Source organism: Astyanax mexicanus, chromosome 20 (assembly GCF_023375975.1).
Source record: "Astyanax mexicanus isolate ESR-SI-001 chromosome 20, AstMex3_surface, whole genome shotgun sequence".
In the NCBI taxonomy this organism is placed as follows: Eukaryota; Metazoa; Chordata; class Actinopteri; order Characiformes; family Acestrorhamphidae; genus Astyanax; species Astyanax mexicanus.
Window position 1 is genome coordinate 26,029,012 of NC_064427.1, and position 22,805 is coordinate 26,051,816.

At 37.4% G+C, this 22,805-nt stretch overlaps 1 protein-coding gene across 6 annotated transcripts in view; it reads left to right on the top strand.

Moving 5' to 3' along the window:
- The window catches only part of pam (peptidylglycine alpha-amidating monooxygenase), a 116,394-nt gene that overhangs the window by 72,197 nt on the left and 21,392 nt on the right, over positions 1 to 22,805 (top strand). For 5 of the 6 annotated variants that reach the window (XM_022665561.2, XM_022665563.2, XM_049469132.1 and 2 more), the window contains 2 exons: positions 10,438 to 10,746; positions 18,159 to 18,288. In XM_022665561.2, the coding sequence (XP_022521282.2) occupies positions 10,438 to 10,746; positions 18,159 to 18,288 (439 nt within the window). The remainder of the gene's footprint in view (positions 1 to 10,437; positions 10,747 to 18,158; positions 18,289 to 22,805) is intronic. The other variant, XM_022665564.2, reaches the window with a different exon arrangement.

The following is a 22,805-nucleotide window of genomic DNA, read 5'->3' on the forward strand; positions in this document are numbered from 1 at the left end:
CTCTTACAGCGTCCACAGTTAATCCTGTTGGATGTGGTTGGTCCTTCTTGGTGGTATGCTGACATTACCCTGGATACCGTGGCTCCTGATACATCACAAAGACTTGCTCTCTTGGTCACAGATGCGCCAGCAAGACGTGCACCAACAATTTGTCCTCTTTTGAACTCTGTATGTCACCCATAATGTCGTGTGCATTGCAATATTGTGAGCGAAACTGTGCTCTTACCCTGCTAATTGAACCTTCACACTCTTACTGCTCTTACTGGTGCAATGTGCAATTAATGAAGATTGGCCACCACCTCCCACACTAAAATGACAGGTGTTTCAGTTTCATTGTCCAACCCCTGTATACTGTAACACACTAGAAAATGAGTAATGTGACACGGATATAGACCAAGTAATACTTTCTGATTGAAAAACACCCACAGAAACACTAAAGGAACATGCAGGAATATCACTAATATAATACTGCTTTAACAAATGAAAAAAAACGTATTCTTGCAACATAATTTGTGTTGTATATTGACTGCGCTAAAGCAATAAGAGCGGCAACATACTGAAGCACATGAATGTCAATACTGATATTAAACCCCCTCCAGTGATATGAGAGCTTTACAATCATGAGCCCTTTGTTATATTAATGGTCCCCTAGCAGGGTTCAGTTTCGGATTTTGAACACTAAGATAAGCAGATGTTGTGGAGGGGGAATGATGGCATGTTGCAAATGCAATATCATCAACATGGCGGTGTCTGCAAGCATTTAGGAAATTAGAAATAACAAAACATATGGGCAGAATAATTTTGAGTTTTAATTTAGCAGTGTAAGACAATGTGCTTAAGTTTCACAATATTATGTTTTGCAATACTGCATCAGTCGTTAAAAACACAGGTTTGATTTTTAATTTTAATTTAATAAACACTTTGTGGGCTGCATGCTCTGGGTTGTATATTTGTATTCTAGGTTACATACTGGTTAGGAGTAATAGATGACACTTATTAAAACAAACAGCAAAATGTACCCTATAAAACAGTATCATCAACTATAATTGTGACTCAAAACTCAAAAGCTCATAATCACTCTCCCCCACACTCACTTAGTTCAGTCAGTTTGGTGCCCAAACACAACAGATTAAACATTTACACATTAATTATCAGTAAATATCACTTTAAATCTCCTTTAAGCGATTAAATAATCTGTTTAGCTGTTTCTGTCATTTTGAAACAACAGAGAGAGTATTTTAAGCACAACTGAACTAGAGCTCTAGTACCAAGTAAGAGCTGGTAGATAAGGGGATGCTTAACGCTTTTTTTAAGAGTTCAAATTTCAGAATAAAAGTTTGAGCTAAGACGGGGCTCCCAGTGGTCCAGCGGACTAAGGCGCTGCCACTAGGATCAGGATATCATAGGATCGGTTCGAATCCTATTCATGTAGCTAGCCATCGGCTACCTGAGCCCTGAGAGAGCACAGCTGGTCTTGGTCTCTCTGGGTGGGTAGATGGAGCTCTCTCTACACATCACTCCTAAGGGTGCTAATACCAATAAATACATACTATAAGTATTGATAAATAATGGAAAAATATAGGTTTAGTAAAACCTAAACCCTCTAGACATTCAGTTTCCAACATGCTGGCTGAGGTTTGAAATGTTATTTATAGTCTTTACAGACAACAAGTTGAAGGTGTGATGTAGAAAATTGATACACATTTAAATGTAGTTAATACTTACTCAAAACGTACAGTATTTCAAATGAAGACATATTTGAGTAGCCATCAAAATTTACCTGGGGTCCTAGTTTACATGTAAAGAATGGTGTCAGGCTGCTTGATCTTAGTGTTTTCAATATACATTGCCTTGTTTACAGTATCACAATATAGGCCAGTATTTTGAATTGTAACTCCTGTATGCACAGTCAGTGGAGCATACATATGAGTGTAAAGCTTCTATTGTGGTACAATCTATACAATGCTGCTTTAATGAAAGGATATCCGGTTAACTGTTAGCATGGAAGGAAAAAATGGCAACAACGATACAAACTCTCTGTTCAGTGTAATATATAACAAAAATAAGCACAATTTAAAGGTTTTTGAAAGGTCTAACAAACTCTGAGAACTCTGTTGATGTTGTGTAAAAAATGAAAGTCCGAATTGTTGTTGTCATCTTGTTAACACCCTGCACGCCGCTTCTCCTGCCTCACACTCACACACCCTGTCTTTGTGCTCAGGACGTGTTGTTTGCCCACACGGTCAGTGTCTGAGTCATGCTTCGCTAAAGGACTGCAGCCTTAGTGGTGGGCAGCAGAATGGTTGTGCTCCTCAGTCTGTAGAAGTGACCTAGCCCACACAGAGCCTTTGTGCATGCTCCAGTGTTTTACACAGAATTTCATTATACGATGTAGAGAGAGTGTTTTCTCTCCTTGCAGGGTTGATTTTCTGACTGATTCCGAGCGGGGAGGGAAGCTTTACTGCAGTTCCGCTGCACTGTTTAAACAGCCAGTACTGTAAGCAAACACACTAAGCCATTCAGCCTGAGAAAATCCATAAGTCAGCCAGGCCTAATCTACTTTGTGCACTGTTGATACAGAGAGGATCGTGGATTTGATCATATGCAGCAATGCTTTATATGCCATGATATACCGGAAATAAGTGTTGGATTGCAGTGATGTTGGGAAGGAAGATAAAGGTTACCAGAAGCAATAAATTATTCAAATTTTAGATTGATATCGTACAGAAATCGTGTGCAAGGATGTCAAGTCTGGTGATGCAACTGACCTTGGCATACCGCCTGCGTCTTCAAGACAAACTCCTAAGAGGGTGAGAGTATGTGGACGCACATTGTCCTGTTGCCAATAGGCTGATGTTTATCTGATCCAGGGAGTCTTATTTTATTGGCAACACTTCTCTACAGGAACTAGACAAGCTACACAGGAAGGAATCTAAGAGCTTCTGCCGATGCATCATTGCCTGAGCCGCCAGTCCGCTCATAGGAAAGCACAACAACTTGGTTCTGATACATCTGCTCACAGACGCGTCGTAGGCCGCACCACGCCACCTTTGAGCATGATGGGGAGAGAGCGCCATCTACCCACCCAGAGGGAGCAAGGCCAGTTTACATGAACGGGATTTGAGCCTGCAACCTCCCGTTCATAGTGGCAACGGATTAGACCGCTGGACCACTGTCCCCCTCTAGTCACTTTCTGCAGTCAAATCCTTACAGCAATGCTCCAAAATCCAGTAATTAGCCTTCTCTGGACAGTAGAGACAGTTATTCCAACAACAAGTTTTTGTTCCCCTTGATTATTTTCAGAAGCAGTGAACGAGCAGATGTCCCAATACTTTTGTCCATAAACTGTATATTATAGTAGTTAAGCACCACAGATTTCAGATATGGAGATTGCTCTCAGTTAAAGTGAGCCAGCTGCAGGATGTTAGCAATCACTTTGTTGGTCAAGCGTAGCTAAGCAGCTCTTCTCATTTTGCGTATTTTTCCATCCAGGACAAACAGATCGGCTCTGTTGCCATGGTTCCTCAGAACCCAAGAATGACGGCCAGCGAGCGTGGCGACCTCATTGGTCCAAAAACGCAGTCATACAGCAAAGATGCTTTTGTTTCTGTCTCTCCATTGGGAGCTCCCCACCCTCCTCACGGAGGCTTCTGCCGACAGTGACACACTTTACATGTCCTTTGATGAGTCTGCATGAGAATATCAATGAAGAGGCTGAAGACGGTACTTGAGCGCTCTTCAGTCACACTCTTCAGTTGGAATAACACAAGCTGCCTGCATAGATTTGGATCCATTGTCCGAGCTCAGATCAAAAGAGATTTCCGACACAGCTGCATCTCGTTTAGTCTTTTTAAACTAATAGAGCCAGAACAGACAGGATAAATTACTAAAAAGAAACTAACAGAAGAAAAATGCTCAGTAAACAACAATGGGTTGGCAATACTTTGCAAGGAAACAGGATATAAATGCTCACTATGATTAAAAATAAACTACTACTAAGTAAAATGTATGTTATAACTTGTTTATCATTTGCTGTAGTTGCAAGCTAAAATGCCAGTAAGCTTAAATAGAATGATAAGCTACATTTTAAACGATATACTTCTGATCAAAATACGATTTAGATACGAGTGCTTTATAGAATCAGTCATTTTAAGATGTGAAAAATGAACAAAAACATACTCTGCTTTGGAGGCTTTGTTTTCTACAAATGTCGTAGTGCTGTTTATTGCCCCTTTGTTATATGTCTATAGAGAACTGTGGGTAACCTGGCCCAGAAAGGATACATCAGCTGCATCTTTAAAATAACACTGAATCTAGGTTGCATATTTACAATACAATACAATATTATAATACAATATTAATGTCTGGAATAAATAGGTTGTGCAATCATTTTAATTATTATTATTATAATAATTATTATTATTATTTATTTTATTATTATTATTATTATTATAGTAATTATTATTATTATTTATTTTATTATTATTATTATTTTTTTTTTTTTGCTAAATTACAGTATGTGTTCTTGTACTTATTATTACAGCTAATTTTTATATGTGTACATATTGTAATTTTTGAGTGATTGAGTGATTATTATTCAACATAAATGGTTGTTACTGTAATAATTGTAATTTCCCCCTGGGATCAATAAAGTATTTCTAATAATATTTTGACTGTACAGCTCTGGAAGAAAATTGACACCGCTTCAGTTTCTGAATCAGTTTCTCTGATTTTGCTATTTATAGGTAACTGTTTGAGTAAAATGAAAATTGTTGTTTTATTCTATAAATTAGGGACATTGCTCCCAAATTACAACTAAAAATATTGTCAATTAGAGCATTTATATGTAGAAAATAAGAAATTGCTGAAATAACAAAAAGATGCAGAGCTTTTAGAAAACAAATAATGCAAAGAAAACCAGTTCATATAAGGTTTTAAGAGTTCAGAGATCAATATTTGGTGCAATAACCCTGGTTTTTATTCACAGTTTTCCTGCGTCTTGGCATGTTCTCCTCCACCAGTCTTACACACTGCTTTTGGATAACTTTATGCCACTCCTGTTGCAAAAATTCAAGCAGTTCAGTTTGGTTTGATGGCTTGTGATCATCCGTCTTTCTCTTGATTATATTTCAGAGGTTTTCAATTTGGTAAAATCATCAAAGAAACTCATCATTTTTATGTGGTATTATTAAATCATGGAAATTTGAAGCAATGTTTTTTTTTTTCTTTGGCTTATAAAAATCTCATTCACAAGATTGGTGTCAGTCTGACTCTTGCCCACAGCATTCTGGGTAAATTGCAGGCTGGGCATGCACTCAACAGCTAACAGCAATCAGTGATGAATCAACAGCACTAAGCTCTGTTTCTGTCACATTTCTGCAGAGATTAAAATAGATGTGACCACTGTAAGCCCCCCACTCCTCATTACCCTTTCACAGAATGAGATTACTGCATAACTGGTATATGTTGCATCATGCGGTATTAAACTCCAACGGCTGTAACATTCATTTAGGAGCAGCAGTTCAGCAGGGCTGAACATCCACAGCATACCCAACTAGGACATACTGAATGCAGAATGTAGAACCAGCTATACGGTGTAATATATTAGTAAGTATTGTGTAACTCTGTGCTGCTGACCAAGTCAAATGGAACACCTACTGCATTAGAATTATTGAGACCAAAACTCAGCAGGATTTTTTTTGCATATGTGTGAATATCCCAGGCTCTCAGGCCTTTCCACACATATTCACGTCAGCGTTTTGAGTAGTGTGAGAAGAGACTGCTGTGTTATGTAACATTGCTCAGGCAACACTGAAAGAATTCATATTCTGGAAGACAAGTGTACGAGATGTATGAATTCTCTGATCTCAGGTATAGATGGTTTGTTCATCTTGCCGTCAAATGATAATAGTGTCTTCTGATACACAGTATACATGTACAGTTAATATACAGCTCTGGAAAAAATAACCACTTGTTTCTTTGATTTTACCAAATTGAAAACCTCTGGAATATAATCAAGAGGAAGATGGATGATCACAAGCCAACATACCAAGCTGAACTGCTTGATTTTTTGCACCAGGAGTGGCATAAAATTACCCAAAAGCAGTGTGTGAGACTGGTGGAGGAGAACATGCCAAGATGCATGAAAACTGTGATTAAAAACCAGGGTTATTCCACAGAATATTGATTTTTGAATTCTTAAAACTTTATTAATATGAACTTGTTTTCTATGCATTATTTGAGGTCTAAAAGCTCTGCATCTTTTTTTTGTCATTTCAGCCATTTCTCCATTCTCAATGCTGTAAATGACAATTTTTATTTGGAATTTGGGAGAAATGTTGTCTGTAGTTTATAGAATAAGACAACAATGTTAATTTTACTCAAATATATACCTATAAATAAACAAAATCAGAGAAACTGATTTAGAAACTGAAGCGGTCTCTTAATTTTTTCCAGAGCTGTAGAATTAATACAAACGGAATACACAGTTAATAGCTATCTTAACATGTCAGCATGTGTATTTATATAATACAACACTTAACAGTTATAGTATTAATTAATTTATTTTATTTTTTTAAAGCTCTGTACTTTATTTACACTAGTAGAACATAGCACACATATGTTTAAACACAGGTTTAAAGTGAGACATTTACCAGTTCATAAAAAAAACATAAAAGCACAAGAATAAGTTTACTATACTCTACAATACATAATCATCATCAAAAGATGATCTTCAGGCCCTCAGGTAGCACTGCATTGGAAGCATGCATGATAGTGTGTATGCTTGTACTGGAAATCCCTGCATGGGCTGAGGTACACTTCTAGAATTCACTGTTTGTTAACACAACAGTTTACTGTACATTCTACAAATATAAGTTTTGGACTTTATCTCATTTAAAATAATAAAAAGTAATACTTGCTTTTGCTCATGTCCCAACTATTTTGGGAATGCGTTGCTGCCATCATGTTCTGATTAAGTTAAAGTGTATCATGAAATGGTATAATGTCTCACTTTTAACATTTAATGTGTTCTTTTTTTATAGTGAATGAAAGATAGTTCTACAACATTTTTTACAATATTTACATTTATTTACATTTTACACAGCGTCACAGCTTTTTTTGAGAATTGGGGTTGTACAAAAAACACAGAAAATGTATAAAACCCTTCAGTTCATTAAATGTAAAAAACAGATGTGCTTTCCATCTGCAGGCTTTGCTCTGCTACACCCTCCCAGTGAAAGCCTTCTCTGACGCTTCACTGCTAATGACAGTGGTACTTAGAGCAGTAGATGAAGATGAGGAAGAGGGCACGTTGGAGAGCGTGCGCTACTCTGTCTCCACGGCAGCCGGCTGTGGCTGAGACACTTATTATCTCAGGCTTCTCCAGCTCACGGTGGGACACCTTGATAAATCACTTTCTATATTTGCCTTTGCCGTTATTAGGACACAAATCCAGCCTGTGTCAGTCAGAGCCCTTCGCTGCGTCTCTGTGTGTTTGCTGGCCGACTGATGGATGGTCTCAATAAATAAGAAGCGCCCTTCGCCCGTATATCTAAAGGGGGGGCGGAGCTTTGGGTCACTGTGTTTGTGCAGAGGAGCCAATCCTGACGCAGAGATGTTTATCGGTGAAGGGCAGTGGGTTGTTGCTGTGATGTTTCTTCATGTTAGATTGAGATGAATGAAGATGGATACTTGTGGCTAAATATTTTGCATTTTAATAAATAAATAATGGAATAAGGAAGCATGTGTGTGTCAGATCTAGTGGACTTCATAGAGGTTTGATGATGTTAAAAAAATGATGAGCTGGTCAACAGTATAGCTGGGTTGAACCATAATAACAATGGCAAGATGGCAGACAAGGCAGATATGAGCTAGGCTAAAGCAGAAACCGGTAGACAATACCAAAGATCAGGAGGGCAACCAGAACAGTTAGGGCAAAGGAAAGCCTTTAGTTCGTAATAAAAAGATTTAGTGGCAATACTTGGCTCTGAAACAAAGGTGTATTTATACAAAAGTTAACGAGTAGGAAACAGTGGTAAGTAGTCAGGTGACTGGAAATGCAGGAGCAGTATCTGTCCACGCTGTTATTCGCCGGTTGGATTTGCATGTCTTGACATCACAAACTTATCTTTGTGGCTTGTTTTAACAATATGGTTGGCCTCAGTAACTAGACTTAATAATTCTTTTTGGACCTCTGCACTTCCATCGTCACTCTGGATTTGATGAGGTTATTGTTTGTTGCATTGTGCGTGACACAAAACACACACTGAAATCTGATTTGAGTAGCAAAAAAAAAAAAAAAAAGACACTTTAAAATACCTCAATATGTGTTTTGGATCTGATTTGAAAAAATCTGGTGTTTTGTGGTTTCTGGATGTCTGGATGGATTTGGATACAATCTAGATATACTCTAGACAATCTAGATCTTTTGAGATATATCTGAAAAATAGATAAAATATAAAAAATCAGATTTTACATATGCACAAAAATCTAACTAATCCTAGTAATATGAACCCATTAAAAGATCTTAATTTTTGCGTTTTTATTGGACCCCCACACTTTCTGCACTCCGGATTTGATGAGGTCATTGTTTATTGTGTTGTAAGTGAAGCGAAAGACACATTGAAATCTAATTTTTTGTCCACACACCTTGATTTTTAAATACCTTAAAATGTGGTGTAATTCTAATCAGAATTACGCTGGGACTCTGAGCATGTTCAAAGTGACTCAAATCTGATTAGAACAAATCTGATTTCAGTCACATCACCTTGGTAATATGAACATAGCTAAACATGGTTTATCTGTAACTATCTGCTTGAAGAACCATTGAATTGTCTTTATTTTTTTATTTTGTGTGTAACAGGCTATGTTTGTTGTCTTGTTTTGCGCTGCATCTTGGGTTTTATTCGTTCAGTGCTCATATATGTATTACATCAGCCCATGAACTGTTTGGTCCTGGTAGCTTGAGGGTGTAGGCTGCTCTTTAAATGCAGTGCTGAAGGTGTGGTAGTCATGGAGCTTTCACAGGGCTTTGATGAAACGTTTGAATGAGAGGCAGTGCTTTCTAATGAGGAACTGACCTTTTCTAGCCAAATGACCTGTCACTGTCGGCCTGAATACAAAGTAGTCTTATGTTCCTGTGCAGGAAGCCCATGTAGATCTGTGCTCTTCTATAGAACATTAATTGAGATTGTGCCATTAGTGAATGAGACAGTCGAGTGTAATTAGGGATTATTTGAAAGGAATTTAAATGCAGTTTGTTTTCACCTGCAAATCAGAAAAGGTTGGGAAATGCAAATTTTAATGCAAATAAAGTGTTCCTTACATTTACTTTGACTTTTGTTTCAGACGATAATAGCATTACTGCAACATTAATAACGTTGTAACAACAAGGTAATTAAATATAGTAATAAAGTATTCATACAATAGTGAAGTGGAGAACACAGTAGTAATAAAATTGTAATATACTACTAACATTATAATTATGAGGGACCAACACTATAGTAACATCTGTTTTTCTATCTATCTGTCTTTATTATATTTTTTTTGTATAGATAGATTGAAAATATTGCATTTCTTTCTATTGTTTAGCTTTTCTTTTTTTTTCCACTTTATTTCCAAGCACTGATATTTCTTTCAGGTCTAAAGTGCTACTTGCCTAAAATTCATGAATAGTTGTATATTAATACATGAAATGAAGTTAAAACATGGAATATCTTGGGTTCAAAGTGTCAAACGTCAAAGTAAATGTAAGCATTATAGGGTTGTTTTATTTTAGTTTGATTAATTTTAGAGTTGTTGCTTTTTAAAATAAACTGATACACAACTCACAACTGTGAGAATGTTTGACTGATAGTGAAATACAAGATACAAGACAAGATAATAGTATATTTATAAGTTTGAAAGTAGCCAGAATTTAATTTGGTGTTTGGTGCCAAACTCACCACCTTCAGATAGCTCCATAATACTGAAGCACTTGTTCACCCTGTGAGTAATTAGCTTTTATATGATGCTGGTATGTAAAGGTCGAAACTAATACATAATGATCCCAGAGGTGTATAAGTCTCTCTCTCTCTCTCTCTCTCTCTCTCTCTCTCTGTGAGAAAGCGAGTGGGAGGTGCGTTTGGTGTGTCTGAAGGCGGGACTCGAGTGTATTACTGCACAGATTGTCGTTAGAGCGACTAAAGCCTTCACCCACCTACAGAGATAAATTCCTGCTTCTCTCCATCATGCCTTGTCTACTGTCCACAGTGCTGTAAAGCTGTTATCTCCTATCAGACAGGCTGCTTCCATGCCAATGACTCTCCCTAGCTTCCCTTACAGCTCTATTCACACGGCCCATTCTTCTTCTTCTCTTTCTCCTTTTCCTCTTTCTCTCTCTCTTTCTCTCCTGTTGTCTTTCCTGCTTTTTTTCCTCCTCTATTTTTTCCTGTGCAGGTGACTTCTATTCCCTTCTCTCCAAACTCCTAGGGGAGAGGGAGGACATTGTCCATGTGCATAAGTATAACCCCTCCGAGGCGGCCCGGGCCCAGGCGGATCTGGTGGCTGAAATTGATAGCATAATGCAAAAGAAAGACCTGGTCTGGCCCGGGCCCAGGCTAGGCTTCAGACAGAGGGAGGATGTTCTGGTGAGGGACAGAGTGCACAAGTTTCACCAGTTAGAGTCCACTGTCAGGCCTCCCGGGACCAAGACTATACCAGCCGCCAGACAACCGAGTGCAGGGGTGGCAAAGGCCAAGAAACAAGGTGGGTCTCTTGGCGTCGATTCGAAACAATAAAAAAAAAAGAACAAAGCATTTTTCTTTGTTTTTCCGTTATTTTTTTATTTATTGATTTATTTTTGCCCTGGTTTCACCCAAAGATCCAAGGCGTGGTGTTGTGTATCTCTCTCTCCTTCGCCGGTCCATGTGAACGCTTTCTTTTGAAGCCCATGCCTGCCCATCTTCTCATCCCGATCATTAATCTTTTGCTTTTGAATGGCAGTGAGCTCACAGTGTAGCGCTCCCCGGCTTTTGTTAGCAGAGGACAGAAGAGCCGCTGACTGGAAGACGAGATTTTGTAGACATGGTTTCCTGCGTGCAGCGCTCTCTCTTCATATTACAGACATTAGTCTCAGAGGGAAGATGGCGGGATGGTGAGAGTGATATGAGGAATCTGGGCCATCTCCGCACGCATCACTGCAGTTAGCTTTTTTTGGAAAGTGAGAAAAAGGAACAGAATGGGAAAAACAGTAAATGAGAGCGAAAAAACAAAAGCATCAACGATGTTCTCTGAGTGATGCATTAGAAGAACCACTTTTACTCACACAAAGAACAGTATTTCTGACGAGAAGATGTGAGTGTGAAGAATATTTAAATTGGTAAAGAATATTTATCATGTTATTTTTAACCCTTTAAACTCTAAAGGCACATACATGATCTAATACCTTAAACAACATAACAGCATTTAGTTTCTTAGCAGAGCTTAATAATATTAATGATTTATAATTACTGAATTTCTAAGAGTTACTGAACAATGTATCTCAGTTCCTGAATAATTTATAGTTTGTATTAAAATGTATAGTGCATACCAAAATGTAGAGTAAATACTGAATAATTAAGAGTAGGTGTTAAAACTTGGAGTAGAAATTGAATAATTTATATTAGCAATTGAAAATTTGAGTAAATACTGAATACTGAATAATTCGTAATAGATACTAAACTAGAGTAAATAATGAACATTTTGAATAGATACTGAATAATTCATAGTAGATACTGAATAAGTAATAATTGATACAGAGTAATTCATAGTGGATGCTGACTAATTCATAGTACGTATTGAATAATTCATTGTAGATTCTAAAATTTAGATAAAATGATATTTTAAAAAGATACTGAATAATTCATAGGAGATACTGAATTATTCATAGTGGATCCTGAATAATTAATAGTAGGTACCAAATAATCTGTAATAGTTCATAGTAGATACGTAATAATTAAAAGTAGCTACAACATTAAGTCTAATATAAATATTCTTGGGTAAAGTTTAAATTCTAGGGTTTAATAGCTTAAAAAGGCTCTCCAGTCATCTCTATTGCAGTCATGGTTCCATATGTAACTAAAAGAGAACCTGTATTACCTTTATTTCAAAGAGTGTAACAGAATGTGTATCCTCTCTTCTTATTGTGTTAGAATGTACACGGTGGACTTAGAGTTATGCTTTATTTGTTTTTTTCTTGTTTTTTTTTCTTTCTGGCTTGTCTGTATTTTTAAGTCTGGAAATGTACAGTTTAGCTCAGCGTGTTGCAGTGTGTTTGCTGTGGTAGATGTTGCCGAGTGTTGTACCCGAGCAGAGCAGTTTCACAGTTTTCATCGATGTGCTGCATTCAATAGCAACTGAATTGCCTCTTTTGTTTTGCATGAATTGCCTGCTGGTACGGTTTGTGACTGCTGGAGTCCGGGGCCTCCGAGACACGGCAAATTTCATGCAACATCAATGCGTGTCTATTGGATCGCTGTCATGACGCTATTGATCAGCCCCCGAGATCTAATTAAAAGTCCGGGAGGGCGGAAAGGAAGGAGATGACGTGCGTTTAGCTGGTGTGAGGTGGTGTGAAGAAGGCTGTTGGGTTCACTCCCGTTCCAGTCGGTTTAATTGCACTTCCTGTTCACATCTTGCAGGGAATAATTCATGAAGGCTGGTCTGGCAGGGTTGTGTTGGTGCGAGGCTGTTGCAGTTGTAGTGCTGTGCTATGGGTGGATGGCAGTATGGCGAGAGTGTATGCAGTAGAGAAAGAGCTGTAGGTTAGCCTGGTGTATGTTTGGTATGTCGTGGTCTAGCGTAGGTCTATGTGAGTATCTCTCAGTTATTGACCCAGAGGAAAATCGTACACCAGTGTGGATGTAAGACATTCATCTCTGCGCATAAAAAACTGCTTTAAAAAGCTCCTGCCCTTCCGCTGAGGCCATGTATCATCTGAGTCATACATATTTAATGTATCTTCATCTGTAAGAGCCCTGCATTCACTTTTAGCTTTTAAACTGCTCTCTTCTATTGCAGAGACTGTGGCTCTTTAGGCTACCAGAATCAATAAAGCCTTCAATGGTGCAGATGTAATGCTACAGCGACAGCCCAATCCCATTTCAATCCTTGCAATTATCAGTTATACCTACCCGTATGTTTTGCACATTTACGCCTAGGAGAAGGGTTATCTCGATTATAAAGTATTATTCCACAGTTAGCTCCGACCCTACAATGTGATTGGCTGAGAGGCGTTTTATGAGTGACATTATCAGCCGGTAATGCACTGTAAAAAAAAAGCTCTCCATGTATTACTCCGCCTCATACAAGTAACCTAGCAACAATGCAACGCTTACAAACCAAACAGCACAGCTACAAAGAGAGCAGCAATGGGACTGGCAAAATGGCAGCACAAGCAACCAAAAAAACCCCACAAATGTAGTATTTTCTTTGTTACAAAATTACTATAACCCTTGCTTTGTCTTGGTTTAAAGTAGTTTTAATATAGTTCGCTCTTTTCTTCATAACAAGCCTTAGAAATCACCAGTAGTACGTCTTAGTTGATAGCCAGCTAGCTAAATTCCTGTTCCACCTTAAATGATACAACAGCAGTGATTGAGACTTCTGCATTTAAAATGGAATGTTAAAAATGTGTCCAGAATCCAGCAAATATTGAACTTAACTTAAGATTCCTATTACTGAAGAATTAGAGATGGAAGCGGTAAAATGCCCTACATTTAAATGTAGTATTTTCTTTGTGAAAAATACAATAACCATTGCATTACATAAATGTGATAACATTTTAATGGATTTGGCCCTTTCTCATATAGAAAAACTTTAGAAATCACTAGTAGTGCGTCTAAATTTCCGTTCCACTTTAAATGAGGCAACAGCAGTGACCAAGGCTGTTGCATATGAGATACAGAAAAAACAGAACAATAACAAAAAAAACAGGAAGCTAATGAATTGCTTCAGAAACTTCAGTTCCTTATCACTAAAGAACTAACAGGTTATGATGATGATGATGATGATGATACACTTATAGATAGCCCCTTTCAAGGAATCCTAGGACACTTTACAATCAACATTCAATACAACCACACTTAAGAAACAGCAGCCAATTACACACAGCATACTCTTTACCGGAAACAACCTTCCACCTGAAAGACTTCATTGAGCAATTATACAATTTACCTGAGCTCCGTGTTCTTTGGGCTGTGGGAAAAAAACATTGTGCCCAGAAGAAATTCACATTGACACAAGAAAAGCATCGTAACTTCACTCAGACAGGGACTTGAACCCAAGACTCCAGTGTTGAAAGGCAAATGTACTAACCACCAAGCGACGGTACAGGGGTGGACAATGATTTATAGTTTTCGCATCACTCCCAACCTCTTTTTGAAAAGATATGATACCCTTAATTTAACAATAGTCCAGTTGCGAGGTTGCTGAACATCGCTAGGCTGGTAATAAAGTTGTGTTATATTTTATTTATTTATTTGTATTGACCACGTATCAGGTTCTGGAAGGGTTGTCACATTTTTTAGGGGCAAGATTTCAACTATACGAAAGCAAGGGTTAGTTGTACAAATAGGAATCTAGAAGTTTAGACACTGAGACTGTTGGCCAGCCAGTTGACCAGTTAACCAGTTAAAAATTCTTTTTTTTTTTGTTGTTTTTAATACAATCAGAGCTCATCAGGTCCATCAGTGCTTTTCTGATGAGCTCCCTCATTTCTGGCAGTGTGTGTTGTGGTTGTGAGGAGATTGCATCCATTAATCATGATGCCGGTGCTTTGGAATAGGCATGCTTATTGTTTGTTGCTCACAGTGATTTCATGCTCCATTACTAATGCATGTGATTCATGGTACTCTGAAGGCATTTCTCCACAGTGCAGGCCAGCGCTGTCTCTACGTATTGCCTGCCTCCCGAACTGAAACTATTTCATCACGGGGGCGTGGGCTATATCTCATCTGAAGTCCTATCGCATACAGCAGAGGTAGAATCACTGGGCTGTGAGAGTGAAAGACTATATTTATATAATCAGTTTTGTAATACGTGGCTGGTGGCAGAGATGCTGCATTTTACTTCATCATAAAATGAGTATGAAGGTTTTGTCTCTGTTTATTGGAGTTTTTACTGCTCTGTATCCTGTCATATGGTTTGTTATAGGTATAGTACTCTCTTAGAGTGATACCATAGAATAATCATTTTCAGTTCCATTAAGATCCATTTTTGTTGAGTATGCTTTAGCAGTTGGTATAGAACCTTTATGTCCACTAGGGGTGGGCAATATTATATCGTATACAATATATCGTTATAAAGAAATATCGTGATATTAAAAATCCATATCGTGATAATAGAGATATTCTGTCGTAAAAGTAGTCTATTATTTACTGTGAAGCTTTAGGTTTATTTATTGTATAATTGTTTTAGTTTGCAGTTTATATGCATGCACTAAATATTCTGCAATATTTTTTGCTGCATTATATTATTTTATGCTATATTATTTTTTGCCACGTTATGATTATTCTGTTATACTATTATACTATATTCCTGAAATTAATTAATTATTTTTCTGTTTTCCTATATCGCCAAATATATTGTTATCACAAAAATACCCTGAAATATCGTGATATTATTTTAGAGTCATATCGCCCACCCCTAATGTCCACTACTTGAAACATTAAATAAGTTCTTTACACATCTGTCTTTCACAAAAATGTTTCTTTATGGAAGATATCCAAAAACAGTTTTTCTATGGCTTCATTTATAGAACCGTTTGTATATAAATGTATTTGTTGGATTGTTGTTGTTTCACAGTTTAAGTTTAATCAGTATCATTTGATATGTACCTACATTTGTACTTAAATATCTAAAAAAAATGGTAAAACCTATATTAGTTTGTAGGCCTCACCCTCTCTGGGTGGGTAGAATGGCCGTCCATCTCCCCATCTTTTAGATCAATGCTAGCCTGTGTGGAGGTCTGAAGTAAAAATATGTGAAGGAACTGGATAGTTAGTGTTCTCCTCCAAATGTGCTGAACTGAACATGAATAGCTCCTCAGCAGTGATGTTGGTTACATCAGTTTCATAAGAGTAACTGAATAATTCATAGTGGTTAATGAATATGATACTGAACTTTATAGAGCTTAGGTAGGTACAAATTCATAGTGGTTACTGAATAATTCAAAATTGTTACTGAATACAGTAATTCAGTACTGTTGAGTCATTGATTCCGAGCAGGGACTGAATAATTCATAACTGATACTGAATTATTCGTAGTAGGTGCAAATTCATCACAAATTTATAAAATTAATACAAATTACAGAATTATTCATACTAGATACTGAAAGATGCATATTAGCAGAATCATTTATAGTATATACTAAAATATGCATTATTCGTGGTAACTAATTTATTTGTAGTACACACTAAATAATTCATACTCAATACTAAAATAAATAATGACCTTGGATACAGTAGTTTAATAACAGTAACTCAATAATTCATAGTGGTTTATGAATATAATACTGAAATTCATAGCGCTTAGGTAGGTGGAATTCGTAGTGGTTACTGAATAATTTAGAGTTGTTACTGAATACAATAAATCATACTGGTGAGTCATACTGGATTATGAATTATTCATAGTAGGTTCAAATCCATCACGAATTTATCAAATTTATACTAATTACGGAATTATTCATAATGCATAATGCAACAGGTTCTGGAATTTATAGTGGTTACAGAATAATTCATACTAGATACTATAATATGTAGTATTATTTGTGGTAACTGAATAGTTAGTAGTGGATACTAAATAATTAACATTAAATTTTGAATATTTCATACTGGTTATTAAATCATTTGTAGCATGAATTGATTCATTGCGCTTACTGATTAATTTGCATTCGCATGAATAAATTTTATTAAAACTAAATAATTCTTTGTAGAAATGCAAAATCACAGTGGTTACTGAATAATTCATACTGGATACTAAACTTCATAGTGACCTTGTATGGTAGGCCCAACTAGTGGGTGGAAATTGATTGAAATAACTGAACTGTTGAGAAAAACTGGGCGAAATAGAAAGATCAGTATTAGACAGACATTTGTATTTCACTTTTAAGCGATGCTGTGCAACTACACTAAAATATCTTCATTTTATTCACTTTTCTGCACCTCTAAACATTCTCCCGTTTATCCTGTTAGACTTTTAAACCCTTGGATTCAGTAGAAGAATGAAGATTTGACCTCCACTACTTAAACTGTCACAATTTACCATTATAGATCACCAGCGCTAAGCCCCTAGCACTCAGCAGTGTATAGGAGCGGAAAAAAGCCACATTAGCAGCTAATCCCCCAGTAGACCCTGAGTGTGACTGTGCCAGGGCCTCATAAAGGTGTTTACACACACGCGCGCGCTTCCATTAGCCTCGCTTCTGCGTTCATTTGAATTTGATGCCTCATACTTCTCCACTGCTCTCTCAGGCATGTGCTGGCTCTGATGAGGGCCTGCCAGCCGCTGGTACACACATGTACACACACATTCGGTTTTGCTGTTCTTGTGGGGACTGTATGTTCACATACTATATAAAATAACTGTAGCTAATTAATATTACATTTAACCCAACCCAAACCTTAACCTCAGTGACCAACAGTAAATAATTCTCTCTTTTTAAGGTTTTATAATTCAAGGAACAATTTTTGTAAAAACAAAAAAATGCATACAAAATTGTCAAAGGCAATAATAATGAAATACTACTATACTTATAAGGACATTAGGTCCTCACAAAGATAAGCACACACCAAAATAATCACACACAAATGCTGTTGTCTAGCAAACCCTTACATCCAGGGAGCGACAGAAGAGCACACGCATTTATCGCTTCGATGTCAGACGCTGTGTTTCAGGCCCAAGTCAGCAGATTGGCGGATAGCATTACAGTGTTAAACGAAGCCCGAGTCCAAACAGCACAGCTTTGTGTTTGAATCTGTCGGCAGCTTTTCTCTTCTGTTGCGTTTTACGCCATTGTGAGTGATTACGCCTCCATATGCCATCCTCTTTTTCTTTATTCTGATCCAGAACCTGTGACGGTGTTTACCCTAAGGTTGTTGGCTCATTTGTTTCTCTGTGTGTGTGTGTGTGTGTGTGTGTAGGAACCCATCTGGAGGAGCTGGCTGACTGGCCCGAGGTTGAGCTGCAGCTGGGCCAGGTGTCCGGTCTGGCTGTGGACTCTGATGATAACCTAGTCATCTTCCACAGAGGAGACCACAGATGGGAAATGAAGTACGTACTGAACCGCTCCCAACACTTAAGCACTCTTCAAGCTCCATTAGCTTTACCTGGGGAGGCGCTATAATTGAATCTACTGGCGACAACAAGCGCAGTTTTAATCGTGAATGTAAATTTTATTGCGGAAAATGTACTGAGGGTTATAACAGAGTTTTTTTTTATTCTGCTATAGAATAAATCCAGATCTTAGTCTGTAATAGAAGCCTTGTTACATTTCACCTTTCACTAATTAAATAATAAACAAAATATGCTGATGTTGTTAAATGTGGAGTAATGCAGATGTTAGCATCAAGGCTGTGATCTTATATTCTAGGTCATACAGTATATGGAAATATGGGGATGGGGATATGATTTCACAAATATAAATTCGCCAGTCAAATCTATTATATACAGTACCAGTCAAAGGGGTGAACACACTCATTCTCTTTTTTTCTTTATTAACTATGAAGGAACGTATATTCAATTATGAAGTAAAAAAAAGTGTTAAACAAGCCAAAATATATTTTATACTTTAGATTCTACCGTTTGCTTTGATGCCAGCTTTGCCCACTCTTGGAATTATTTTCTGTTTTCTGTCAGCTTCACAAGGTAGAACCTGAAATGGTTCTCTAACCGTCTTAAAGGAGTTCTACAGGAGCTGTGCTCTTGTTAACTGCTTTTCCTTTTCTCAACTTTGCAACTCGCCCCAAAACAGCTGGGTTGGGTTTTAATGTCAGGTGTATTTTAGAGCTTTCTTAGAGCCATAACTGACATATTCGAGTATTTTGTAGAGGTTGTGGCAACCAAAATATTATGTGTAGATATAATATTTGTGTAGTCACTAATTCAATTTGATTCTTATTAGTTTCTAATTAATTATAATCATAACCGTATTAGTGACTTAAAAAAAACTGGAATAAAGCAATCAAACCAACTGTCTAGAAAGAAGGCTGGAGAATATTGGTCATGTCAGTTATTTAGAATTTTTTTTATTTCAGTTAGTACTGTTCTCACTGTATGGGTTTATGTAGTGCTCACTTAAAATCATACTACTGCACGTGTAGTCACGTCTTTTTCCACCTTTTCCATATCTGTCACGTGGAAGCAAAATGAAGAAGAACTAAAGCAGCTTCAGCCCTATCTGGACAGGATTAGTTTTTTAGGAGGTCCTGATGTAATTTTCTCTTTTATGGGGGTCATGTGTGATTTTATTCTCGTCCGGAATGACCATGTACGTGAAAATTACAGAGTGAATTACCTACTGTTTTTCGCTGAACTCAGTGGTCCTCCAGTAATTTTATTCTCGTCTGGACACACATCTCTGAGTTTAGTCAGCTTGCGTTTAATAAAATAACTATTTGTCCACTACCATGAACTGTAATTACACATGGGGCATGCATTTTTCACAGAGATCCACAAAAACACAACAGCGAGTGGAATGGAGGAGCTACTGAACGTGATGTCATGTGACTGAGAAAGCCAAAAAAAACTCACTGGTCCTGCTGTTTTTTAGTATAAGTGTAAAATATTGTTTACAGACGTCACCCTGAGAAACTATTCCTGTGCGGATAGGACTTTTGTCTGTAGTTCTTAATACCGATTCCTTGACTCATCAATCACCCATCAATCACCCATTAATAATGTAACATTCAGTAACTGCAGGGCCTTTTCAATGGATTTATTGTGCATTTTTAATTGTACAATTATTAGTGATCTTCACATTAAAGATCTCTGATTATGTATAAAAATAGGTTGTAATTAATAAATCATTTAGAAATATTGAATTTAGACTTAAAAACAAGATGTTAATACCTCTCATTTGTTGTTGCCTTATTCTTCATATAGCAAGCATTCATACATGCGTCATTTTTAAACATCCAGCAGGAAAAAATGAGCACAGTCATCTTTGAAATAGGTCTTGTGTCTTACATTTTCCACCAAATTGAATTTCATTTCAGCAGCATTATTTTTTTTCCATACTAAACCAGCTGAGACTAATTCATTACAGCTTGCTGTGTGTTTGTGAGTGTGTTGTTTGAGAGTCTGTTGGCCTAAAAGTCTATTTCCGTTAGTCAGAGATGAAGCACAGTCTCAGGTTCTGAAGTCATTACGGTTGCTCGGTGCCTGCAGCCGTGACTGAGGTGTCATTAGGCCGAAGCCAGCTCTAGTCACGTCTGGCCTGCTAATCCACAAAGCTCCAGCGGGAAGCCTCGGCATTATGATAAACAGAGCCGCTGCTTCTAGAGCCAGTGATGAATGGAGGCTGATAGTCACTCATAATCTTCCCATTATTTGACTGGGCGTGTCTATATCGAGCGCAGCTTCATATCTTTCTGTCTTTGAGGGGATTGAAAGAGAACACTTGCGGTTTATGTAAGGGGATCAATGTCTTGATAGAGTGGGCTGAGATGATACTTAATGATAACAAAGCATGTCTTTATGGAGCCGTGGCATGTTTGTGGCAGCATGCATCTATACTAAGGACTATTTTAAGGACAATGTGTGTTCAGAACACCACTGCCCATCTATGTTATCTATGTTATTAATATGTAATATGTGTAGTCACTAGACAAAGATGTTGCTTCATGGAAACTTGAGTAATTGAGTAACCCAGTGCAACATTAAATCCCATAATAGCAGACAATACCTGACACAAAAACAGGGTGGAGGTTTGGCAGCTCCACCTGATTGTTACTGAAAGGCCACAGAATTTCAGAAGCTAGAACCCACTTTAAAGGACTGAATTTAATCCCACTTTTAGCACATATACTATTGTCCAACCAATGTATATTTCAACAACACAGAATAACTATTGCTAGGCTGTAAAAATGCATAAATAAACTGATTATGAAGCATTTTAAAGTCTATTAAGTAAGTGGTTATAAAGTGTTTTTTTTTTGGGATAACTCTACTTAGTTTGGTCAAAAGTTCCACATCACAGTTTGGTCAACAGTGCATATTGAGTTGAGCCTCAAAAAAGATGTTTCCCTTCAGTTTATGTACTTATTATCCACCTGTAAAAAATAGAATTACCCATCACAAGATCTTACTGTTTTATTTTGAGGCTTGTGACAATGAAACATGGCGCTGTTGCTGGGATCTAAACTTGATTAAACTTTGATCAACTTACATTTGATGAGCAGCAGTTAGACCGTAGGGCCACTTTAGAGCTGGGAACTTGCATGTTCGTCCGACATGTCGAGCAATTATGGGATGTGGTGGAGAGGTCCAATGACTCCTAAGGTCTTGCACCTACAAATACCAGCTATCAGTAGGTGGCAGTCCAGGCCGCATGACTCACATCCCTCCAGATGTCTTCTGTCCACTTTGTTGTGTCCAAATGCCAGGCTGAGCTGCTGTACTTTACCAAACTAGAGGGGGTCATACATGATACTGAGATTAGTCCCATGACTTTTGGCATGCCAGTGTAATGTTTAGCATTATGTATGAGTCTGTATGATGTTGCTTTATTGCTGGGCTTCCTCTGATACAATACATTTGTATTGCTTTAAAGCTACAATCTGTAAGATTTGGGGATTTGGAGACCTCTCTGGTGAGACTGTGTAATTGCTCATTGGTGCGGAAGACTGCACTCAATAGAAGCAAGACTTTAACTGCTTAAATCCTTTTATTCCAAGGTGGATGTGTTTCGGCTCATGCCGTCCTGAGTGTAAAGGGCGTTGAGTAAAAGGATTTAAGCAGCTAAACTATTGCTTCTTATTGAGTTCGGGCTTCCGTGTTCCATGAGAAAGTCATTACTTGTTTGGAGAGCCGGCGCACCGTTAAACTTCAGAAAGATTGCAAGGTAAAGGTTCATTTTTGGAGAATGTGTAATTGCACAGAACAAGTGTTTTGGAGTATATTGTTTTGTTAATTTTGTTTGACTGTAGGGAGCAATTATATTCAATATATTTTAATTAATATATTAGATGCAGCTGGGATGGTCACGCCAGAGGCTGAAACCATTTTTTTAATTTTTCTATCAAGGATTCAAAGAGATTTTATTGTCAATTCGCATCACATGTGGTACATGAGGTGGAACGAAATTGTATTCCCACTGTCCAGTTACACCTACAGAGCAATTGTTAAAATAGATATAAATAATAATAATATAAATAAAATAGAGTAAAATTAAAATAATAATAAAATAGATTAAAAAGGAGTAGGGAAGTAGCAGCAACATGAAGTCCAAAGTGCAAGATTGCTATAGCAGCGTGGATGATTATAAATGAATATCAGTTACATAAAAAAAAGTGATGAAGTGTCTTAGTGCAGGTAAAGTCAGGAATACTACTACTTTCAAAGAAAACCCTTATGCACTGCTGCTTTAATATCAGCCCAAGAATGAAATTTACTCCTCCAATAAGCTTAATGTTTTTGGTGCTGTAACCACAGTATTACAAATAAAGATTTAAATTCTGGCCAGAAGATTAAGCGCGTATCCTATCATAAGCCTCTTTTATTCGCCATGCTTTGCAGTATTCTACTGTACATGCTCCTTCAGGCCCTGCGTGCCCTACACCAACAGAGGA